This window comes from Triticum dicoccoides, chromosome 7B (genome assembly GCF_002162155.2).
Source record: "Triticum dicoccoides isolate Atlit2015 ecotype Zavitan chromosome 7B, WEW_v2.0, whole genome shotgun sequence".
Lineage (NCBI taxonomy): Eukaryota > Viridiplantae > Streptophyta > Magnoliopsida > Poales > Poaceae > Triticum > Triticum dicoccoides.
Window position 1 is genome coordinate 645,182,691 of NC_041393.1, and position 10,646 is coordinate 645,193,336.

The 10,646-nt window shown below is 47.4% G+C and overlaps 1 protein-coding gene and 1 pseudogene across 1 annotated transcript; one reads left to right on the top strand and one right to left on the bottom strand.

Moving 5' to 3' along the window:
* The first annotated feature begins 474 nt into the window (after positions 1 to 474).
* LOC119338404 lies at positions 475 to 4,201 on the top strand (annotated as a pseudogene).
* Positions 4,202 to 5,923: 1,722 nt separating this feature from the next.
* LOC119340277 (NAC domain-containing protein 21/22-like) lies at positions 5,924 to 10,055 on the bottom strand. Its single transcript, XM_037612174.1, has 3 exons — positions 9,597 to 10,055; positions 7,601 to 7,872; positions 5,924 to 6,522 (listed from the first exon to the last, which is right to left on the bottom strand). The coding sequence occupies exons 1-3, from the start codon at positions 9,790 to 9,792 to the stop codon at positions 6,073 to 6,075; spliced, it is 918 nt and encodes a 305-aa protein (XP_037468071.1). The 5' UTR covers positions 9,793 to 10,055; the 3' UTR covers positions 5,924 to 6,072.
* Positions 10,056 to 10,646: the final 591 nt, after the last annotated feature.

Here is a 10,646-nt window from a genome sequence, read left to right on the forward strand (position 1 = left end):
TCACATCAATATAAGGAAATATCCCATCAATACTTGATTGATTGTGATTTATTTTTTATATGGTAGCTAATCTGATGGGTTTACGTGGGTGATCCATCAATACTTGATTGATTGTGATTTATTTTTTATATGGTAACTAATCTGATGGGTTTATGTGGATGGTGAAGCAAAAAGGTAGGTGGGAGAGAGACAAAATAAAACCAGCGAAATAAAACCAACAAAAGTGGCGAGACAAAAAAAAAGCAGCGAAAAATAACCGGCGGACTATTCACCAACTGCTCCATTGGTAGGATCACCCGATTAAAAAAACAGTAGAATCGCCTAGCCAGCCACGGCGAGGAAGGGGAAAGTGAGGAAGCAGGCAGCCACTCGTGCACCGCACAGCTCGTGCTCGTCGTACTCCTGTCCTGTTGGTCGCGGCAGCGGACGACGCTTATATAGGCAAGGCCCAATGCCACTGCTACGGTCGCCATCCCCGTCGTGGGAGCAGGAGGGAGGGAGGGAGGGGATGGAGGCTGCGGTGGCGAGCGCTCTGACCAAGGAGGTGGTGCTGAAGCTGGTGGCGCTGCTGAGCGAGAAGCACAAGCTGTCGAGGGGCCTCAAGGACGACATCCGCTTCATCCGGACCGAGCTCGACATGATCTCCAGCGCCAGGGACAGCCACATGGCGATGGCGGCAGGGCGGGATCCGGCGAGCAGCTCCTCGCGCATATCCATGGAGGAGATGCGTGATCTGGCGCACGACATCGAGGATTGCATAGACCGATTCCTACCCTGCCCCTGCGTCGCCTGCCAGGGTCAGGGTGAGGTCGCGTCCGTCCTCCGCCGCGTCAAGAAGGCGGCCACCAGCGCCAGATCCCGGTTCGCGGTGGAGATCCACAGGCTCCGGAGCAGGCTCAAGGACGCCCACGACAGAAGGGTCAACTACCAAGCCGCCAACGGATCCTCCGCCGGAGCTTCTCCGCCGGCCGCGGACACGGGGGCGGAGACCGACCCCGTGGGCATCGACGGGCCAAAGCAGGAGCTTGTCGACATCTTGTTGCAGCAGACCGGGCCGGGGAAGCCCGGCGTGATATCCATCGTCGGATTCGGCGGCTCCGGGAAGACCACGCTCGCAAGGGCAGTGTATGAGTGCCCCGGAGTCGTCCGGAGATTCCCCTGCCGCGCCTGGGCTTGTGGCCTCGGAGCACAGGGATGCCGAGGGGCTCCTGACCACGATACTCCGGCAATTCCACACCGCCGATGCGCGCCTGCCCCAAATTCCCATCCATGATTTTCTGCGGACTACAGAGTGAGGATCTCCTGCACAATACTCCACCCTGCCTGCCTGCGCAAATTTCTCTATTCTCTTTTGCAGACACCGGAATTTAATACACTATGTTAGAAGTTACAGCTTATTACCGAGAAAACTATTCAATGTTGTTTGAATTCACCATTTGTAGTATGAACATGGACAGTTTGTGTGCCATCCTCGTCAAAAAGGGATGTATTAACATGAAACCATCAGTTTGGACTGAATTGTACTGAATTGTACAGCTTATTACGCGTCTACTTGTCATACACACTTATTTTAAGTTTTTAACTAGTCGATTACTACAATCGAAGACCCGAGTATCTTAAACAATGGTGTAAAATGAAACAGCATATACATTATAGTTTACAGTCTCACAAGTACAAGTCTAAATCTGTACCTTCAAAAACTGTTGCATTCCTCTCTTTCCAAAAGCAAGACTTAAACCCTTGCCATTGATTATTTCCTGTTATGCACATACAAACAATCGATTTTGTGTACATTTGAGTGCTAATGTAGGTTTGCTCTGCATGTAGTGAACCAGTGAATTGGCAACCAATTGCTCGCTAACTTATTCACTTGTCAATCTGTCTGCCAGGTGTTTAATTGTAATCGATGACATCAACAAGGGAAAGTTGTGGCTACTCTCGGGTGTAGGTACACCCGAGTTTGCAAAACTTCGAAAAATATGATAAAACAAGGTCAAAAAAATCTGCAGTTTGGGGACATGAAACTTCATCAAATGTTCAAGCTTTTTGCCCGAATTCAGCTAAAAACAACATCCGAGGAGCTCTCACCAAAAAAAAACAAAATCAATGCTCGTCATCAAATCCATCTTACCCAGGGAAGCAAAAAAGCAGAATTATAGTTACCACGGCTCTCCAGTCAGTAGCTAATGCTTGCAGCTCAGGTGACGGTTATGTTTACAAGATGAGCATTCTTAACGCAGAGCACTCCAAGGTTTTGCTAATGAAGAAGATTTTCTTCCAAGGATGTTTACCTGAACTGGAGTGGGGTTCAACAGCAATTGTGGAGAAGTGTGACGGCCTTCCACTTGCTCTTGTGTGTATGGCCAAGTTTTTGCTAGGCGAGAATGAGCTCACGGGAAGTCACTGTGCGCGAGTTTGCCACAACCTCGGGCATCATATGGAGAAGGAGGCAGACTTCACAAAATTGCAACAGGTTCTTGTAAATAACTACAGCAGCCTGTCTGGTTATCCTCTGAGGACCTCCTTGCTATACACAAGTGTGTTCCCAAATGGTCGCCCAATCAGGAGGAATACTTTAATCAGGCGATGGCTAGCTGAAGGGTATGTCCAGTGTCAATATAAACGCAGTGATCTGGAGGTAGCAGATGAAAACTTCCGGGAACTTATTGACCGGAATATCATCCGGCCGATCGATGCTAGCAACAATGCAAAAGTGAAGACATGCAGAACTCATGGAATCATGCACGAGTTCATGCTGCACAAGTCAATGTCTGATAACTTCATCACATCTCTTCATGATCACAATCGGAGTAATTTTCGTCACCTGTTCATCCAAAACCATGCAAGTGGCAGCACCTTGAGCTCAAACCAGCGTACAAGTCCAGCAAGCGATGATGCAGCTGGCAGTGAGAAATTCCGCGCCCGGTCTCTGACCATCTCTGGGGATGCGGGAGAAGCTGCTTCTGAGTTTTGCAGGTGCGAGCTGCTGCGAGTGTTGGATCTGGAAGAATGCAATGATTTGGAGGACAGTCATCTCAAGGACATACATAAGCTGTGGCATCTAAAATATCTGAGCCTTGGGGGCACTATCAGCAACCTTCCGAAGAAAATTGACAAACTACACTGTTTAGAGACCCTGGATCTGAGGAAGACAAAGATAGAGATATTGCCGGTGGAAGTCATTGGGTTGCCTCACCTAGCCTACCTGTTTGGAAAGTTTAAGTTTGGGAAAAAGGACTTGAGAAAGAGCGAAATAGCGGAGTTCTCGCAAAGAAAAAGTAAGTTGAAGTCTCTTGCAGGATTTTATGCAGATGGAAACCCTGGGTTTCTACAACTGATGGCTCATATGAAAGAACTGAAAAAGGTTAAGATATGGTGTGAATCCACTGGCGCAGACAACAGAGGCTTGCCTCACGTTTCAAAGGCAGTTCAGAAGTTTGCTCAGGATGGCATGGACACAACCGGCGTTCGTTCTCTGTCACTCAATCTTGGGAATACCATGGGTGACTTCCTAGGTTCTATTCAAGAATATTGTTATCTTAGCTCGCTGAAACTGCACGGCCGGCTTAGTGTATTGCCTCAGTTTGTTACATCCCTGTGTGGCCTCACGGAGTTGTGCCTTTCATCGACTAATCTGATGGGGCATGATCTATCGAACCTGCGCAAGCTGCGCTACTTGCTTTACCTCAAGCTGGTTGAGGATGACCTTGGGAGCTTCACCATAGACAATGGGGACTTCCCAAGCCTGTGACGCCTATGCCTTGTGGTGAAAATGCCCATCCTCCCTGCAATCAAAGAGGGAGCCCTGACGTACCTTGTCTCAGTCCAGCTGCTCTGTGAAAACCTCTTTGATCTTTCAGGCATGAGGATCGAGTTCCATGATTGTCTAGAGGAAGTTGCCCTCGATTCTATGGTCAGTACAAGAACGGCAGAAATGTGGGAAACCGCAGCGAAGAAGCATCCCAAGAGACCAAAAGTTGTGTTTCTCAAAAGGATTGATCCGAGCGAACCCGAGTCCGCTGTGAAATACGTCGCGGCGGATGGGCCAACACGTGAGAAATGCATAGTCGATTCGCCTCAGTCAGGTTCAACGAGCAAACACGATTCATTTCTGAAGAAGACGGTTGATTCAGAACCCCCTCGGGCTGCATCCGAGCTGTCCAGTGCTGCGAACGGCACGATGCCTCCTTCTGCAAGGTGACAACCATTTCATTTTTGATTTGTCTGCAGATTATATCGTTGTATTCTGGGACTCCGTGGTGAAATTGGTGATTTGATGATTGCGCAGCATATGTTGAAGCATGAAGATGACGCCATTGTTGTGATCGATGCTCCCAAAGGTGCAGGAGGACCTGTTGGCGTCGTTGTGCACTGCAGCAGGACCTGCGGGCAACGACTTGTGCATGGAGTACTATGCATGGGGATGCAGCTTTTCTTGTGTTTTCTCGGGCAGAAGTCGTTGCTGGGGTTCACCATGCAATGCAGGCAGACCATTGTAGAAAACCATACCTGATCGGCGGTCCGACCGGAAAAATCGTGAACCGACGCCTTGTCTGTTTTTTTAAGATGCGTTGGTCTTTTATAAAAACCAAAGAAATATTCATAAAATGGTGCATAAACTCGGGATCGAACCCTTGACCTTGCATGGATTTTGTCCCCCCTGCATCTCTGTGATCTGGCCATGTTCTGCACTGTGTTTTCTTGTCCACATAATAGCAGGTTGCATTTCCGCGTTTGGGGATTTTGGTCTGGGTTGAAGCGGTTCGGTTGCCATGCATTTCCGTGTTTTGGGATTTTTGTCTTGGTTGAAGCGGTTCGGTTGCCATGCATTTCCGTGTTTGGGGATTTTGGTCTGGGTTGAAGCGGTTCGGTTGCCAACATTCGCTGATGTGGTTATGTTGCACCTTAATGTGGTGAGCTTGTTCGCTACCACCCTTGTGACTGCTGCCATTTCATGTCATCTGCGATCACATGTTAACAGCAATACCGCAGTGACGACTAATTGGACGAAGATTATCAAGTTATTCAGCCCACTTAACCTGATATAATCTCTACTGGTGCCTACTTTACGATTGCTCTTCTCTTTGGTCTTTAACCTGGAGTAATCATCTTTTACCTCCTTCTTAGTCTTAGATCTTCTATAGTAGCTGTTCTTTTAACCGTTCACTTGTTCGTGACATGTTTGTCATGAATCACAGACTTAAGTGAAAAGCCCATCGTCTTGTTTTCTTTTCTTCCTCCTATCTTACCCCTTCGAACAGAATAACAACATGAGGCTGCGCTCATGACAGCCATGGAGATTATGAGGCTGGCAGGGGGGCACCCTGCTCCGCCACCGGTGGCCTGGAGCGGCTGTCCCTGCTTTCCCCTATGGCAGATCCGCCACTGCTTAGGTTGCAAGGTTTGCAATTATACCGTCGACTTTTGACTGTCCGTCCCTTCTATGTATTTCACAAAATCAGCGCGCGTACACACAGCAGTACGCCTAGGAGATCGAAGACTGCCAGTGGAACGCAGATCTACAGTACCGTGCACACGAGTGTACATGTAGCGATATTGATGAATAAAATCATGAGGACAACACAGGGAAAACAATCGGCGGACAGCCTTGTTGTGCTCTCACAAAATCAGGGTTCACCAAGTTTTTACAATGCCTGGGGGTGGTCTAGTCCAGATGCCTTTTGATTCAATTCGACGTTCTCTTTTTGCCATTGATCATATCAATATACTACTGTCTTACGATTTTACGGGCCATTGCCGGAGATCCTGAAACTTTGTGCACGGGCAACGTCTCCAGTTGCAGAATGGTTATCTGGGGGGATCTGGGACATGGTCACACAAGGAGACAAGGAGACACACTTCATGTAATTGCATGTGCAAGCAGCGGCAGGAGTCGCCGCCTCCTCATTTTCGTGACCAGATGCCGAGATAATTGCCGTCCCAGGCGCCATCAGTTCTGAGAGATAATATTTGTTGTGTTTGGCCGAATTGCCAAGTCATGCAGGAGATTGCTCGCGAGAAAATGTAGATCTTGATTGGTAGCACTAGCAATAATATACCCTAGCTAGAAAATCAACTGAGTGAGTTCCACATCTGTGAAAAGCCACTCTCAGCTAAGTACTCGAACCCATCTTGAGCAAACACACCACCCTGGGCAGGCGCCTCCCTCTTCACGTTGCCTTGCTCAAACCTGGTGAGTTGGCTCAGCGCGTCCTTGATCGCCTTCCCCATGTGCTGCTGCTCCTGATCAGCAGCCATGGGCGCCATCACTGTCACCGGGATGCTCATCGAGGCCGACGACGACGGGTGAGAGGAGGGGCCATTGGAGAAGCAGGGCACTTGCTCATAACCCTCTAGGTTTTGCACCGTCGACATTCCAGGATGGTCAAAGGCAATGTAGTTGTCAATGAGAGGAGGCAGTGAGGTTGCGGCTGCACTGCCAATGTTGTAGCTGCTCCCTGTGGGTGGCTTGGCGATGGTTGTCCTGGTCTTGTAGAAAACCCTACACAAGACCCAGTCCTCCTGTGTTTACATGAAAATTTTACACATGAAGGTCGTTAGACTGGAAAAGGAAAGAGTGGATTGGTATATATCATACGCATGCATGCATCTGAAGTGATCATGAGATCAAGATTGTGGCAGCAGAATCTTTTTGCAAAGCTTGAGTAAGAATTAAAACGATTTATAATCTGTTTTGTGGGAAAATACTGAAATTACTTGGCCATTTTTATCTTGTTCTGGGCGACAACTGTATGTTAATGACGTGGATGCGTTGACAGAAATGATTAAAACTTGGTGTGAGTCGATAATTGGGTGTACATCTAAAAGAGACCAGATCATCCTCATATCTATGTAAGTAGCTGGCATGAGAGTGACCCACAAATAAAGAAAGGATCAAGTACAGAACATCAACAGGCGGAACCCGGCCCAACTAATTAACAACAATTAACATAATGAACATATGTTCTGGCTACCACGAATTTTCTAAGAAAAATTCAGCTAATTAACTATCTGTTCTGGTGTCTTAACACAAACCACACCAGCTTTTAGACATCTTGCAGTATTATTTTCATGACACTTAATTATCGCAAATTAAGGGAGTTCATTAACAAAGATGTCAACTTGGTGACCTACCTGTATTGTTGGCGCTTCAATTCTACTCTCTAGCTAGCTAGCTAGATCTTGAATTGAGAGGGCATATGCATGTATAGTGAGCTGGCTGGTCGTACTACATTATCCATTGCACATGTATTATAGGATGAGTTGGCATTCCGGCCAGTCGCCTCCACATGCGAATGTCACGTGAACCAAAGGTTTTTGTTTCTTTAGGCCATACTTATCATAAAATGCACCACATGTCAAATCAAATCTGTCAAGTTTCATTTTCAATGCCCCAACCCCCTTCCTTTAAAAAAAAGTGCCACAAATATATAGTTTTCTTGCTTGTGCATACATAATTTTTTGGTGGAAGTTCTTGCACTATCTATCCATATGATGCATTATACTATAACCATCAAATAAGGAACAAAAGAGGAAAAGAGTGGAGTATCAAGTAGTAAGATCAAATTTGCTCGACATGTATAATTATAATGATGCTTACCTTGAGTGGCAACTTCATCAGATCGCCTTGCCCTTCCTTGCGGAATTCGTGCATGACCCACTCTGTCTTCTCCCCCTTAGGAGCTCTACCTTCATAAAACACCAGGGTTTTTCTCATGCCAACTAGCAACCCTTTCCGGCTTATCGCACGGTCTTTCCCGGTGGCCTTCCAGTAGCCTGATTCAGTTGCTCTATTTGTTCTCTGGCCTGTAGCGTACTTCCGGTCCCTTAAGTTGTAGAAGTACCACTCCTTGCCGCCAATGCATGCGATTTCTGAATACCATCAGGGAGAAAATTAACAAACAATTTTGTAGAAATTAGATGAACTATGAACGAAGTAGTAATAATCTTTTGGAACGTGCTCAAGATTTGCATCCATGAATCTAATGTTGTCTGGCTAGTACACTTCTCCATTTTTAAGAGAAAGTCTTAACATCAGAGCCACATTCAATCAAGGTAGAGAAAATATCCATTAATAGGTAATTGCATAATAGGGAGAATAATAGATATTTTCGGAACCAAGGCAAAGGAGATCTATTGATTGGGGAAGGCATCTTTCCTATTCTTGTGAGAGATATCAATTATACATATCCTATCCTTGCTATATATATGTTCTTTCCATATGGCTTTGTGCATGGTGTGTTTTCTACTAGTAGGCAAAGTGGAAGGCCTCCTTTTTGTGTTAAGTTTGTCCCCATCCGTGGGCTGTGAATTCCCTTTAAGGATGAGGCAAATTGGGGGAATATTTGATGGCATGGGATGAACAGGGACAGATGCGGAGAAGGCCAGCAAGGGGCCAAACAAACTCATGGCTGTGAGAATATCCTTCTGTTATGGGGACGGGGAAGGCGACAAAAGATGGAGACAAGACGTGTGAATTTTGTTCTCATTGTAGAATAATTCCCAGAAACTATATATATTCATCCCTTGATCAAGCCTCCCATGTCCAGAATAAGAGGGAAAAATTACTGTGCAAGAATTTGATCTCTACAGCCTACAACAGTAGTGGTAGTTACTTTGGAGATGATCTCACTCTGAATATTATCTTGCCTTTGGATCAAGTTTTTCCGAATGGTAATTAAACAAATTAGGACATATAAAGAGGGAGAAAAGCATGGGCACATCAGAAGGATAGGCCAAAAAAGTGAGTAAATAAAGAAAAGAAAAGGAGGAAAGGTCGGTTTCTAGCGGTATGGGAAGCATGCATGCATAGTTGCAAGCTGCAACTTGATGAGATCGAGATTGTCGTGGTCACTTCAGTTATGGCTGGCTGGGAGTGGAAACGGATGCAACTCCAGCCACTAGCAGCATGCACACAGCCACCTTAGATTTGGATGCAACTGAAGGAAACTACACATGCATGAGCGGAAAGGAACAAAGAGAATTGTTCATGTCATGGAATTAACAGGCTGAAAATTAATGGAGATGGCTGATTGAGCTGCACATAAATACATAGTTGGTCCCAACAAAGGTCTTAAATTCAAGTTGAAACCAACAGAGCAACACATTTTGATGCATGATTGAGAACCTTGGACAATCATGCATGCATATACACACGGACAAATAATTTAATTCTGGGATGTGATGATTTCTTCTTTATAAAAAAAATGAACAAGGAATTTAATTAGTACAGGGGAGAACTGAAGACTTGTCTGTTTAGAAACGCGACCAAATCGTTGTTAGTTCCGTCAAAAGATATACACCGCAGAGATATCATCATACATCGGATGCGATATTTTTAAGGGGATTTGGGACGTCATCGACTTCAAATTGAAAGAATAATTAGGAATCAGCAGCCAGCAGCCGGGAGAAGAAATTAAATCAACTGATAAATCATGCACAGGAGCAAAGTACTAACCATATGTGCATAAGTATGTTCGATCCGGAAGACGATAAAACTAGAACTGATCACACAAACATATAGACACACACGCATGCTGGTGTAATTAAGCTGCTTGGGTATATAGGACTATAGGAGTATCTGGATTAGGTCTTACCGGGGAGGTCCCAGGGCTCAATCTTGTTGAGGTCGACGTCGACCATGGCGGGGCAGCCGTAGATGCTCGCCACCGCGGCCCCTCCGGCGCCGCCGCCGAGCTTCCTGGACAGGTAGTCGAGCACGAGCTCGTCGTCCCGCGGGTGGAACCTGAACCCCGGCGGCAGCCTCGCCTCCACCATGCTCAGCGAACTCATCGCCGCCGCCACGTACGCAGCTCGCCTTGGATCCCCTCGGATCAAGCGATCAACGAGAGGCGCAGAGGACCGACGGCTGCTTCTGCTGCTGATCTCGGCAGTGGGACCAACACAGGAAGCAGCAGCTGGCTCCTGATCGGTATGATTGTACCGTACCGTTTACCGAGAGGGATATCGAGGAGGGGCGCGAGGAAGACGAGGGGTATTAATAGGAGCCGGCGCAGGGCATGGTCAGGTCAACTGGTTTTTGCGCCGATGCTTTCACAGAGATGGAGAGGGGATGAGGGGCCGGGAAGGCTACGGCTCTGCTACTAGTAGCTGTACTGGTACTACGTATAGCTAGGCAGATGGGATGGGAGTACGTACTCACCCAGCTGGAGAGACTTTTCCTCGGTTCGGGTGCCGGGCGCCAGGTGGCGAGGTCCGATTCGCTGGGCCGGTCCCGGCCGGTGGGCGAGCGAGCGATCGGACGGCTGCGCCGCTGCGGGCCGGTGGCGGTGTCACGCTCGCTGGACGTCGCCGGCGGTGACGTGGGCGGGCAGATGCAGTCATGCAGACGAGATGAGAGACGCGGGACATTTAATTCGAAGCGCGGACTGGCCTAATCACCTAACGGCACGTATCTTCCGGCATTGCGGCGTCGCCTAATTCCAGTTTGCGGCTCGGGTGATCGGGAGATAGATCTCCGGCATGGCCAGTCGAGTTGGTACACAGGTATGGGCTGTTGTGCACCGATCACATGTGCACACAGAAAGACAGAGACACGGAGGGGGAGATTTAGGGGTTTGGTTTACAGCATCTCTGATGGTTCTTGTCAACAACTAACACAACCTATCGAGACGGTTAGGTTTTTG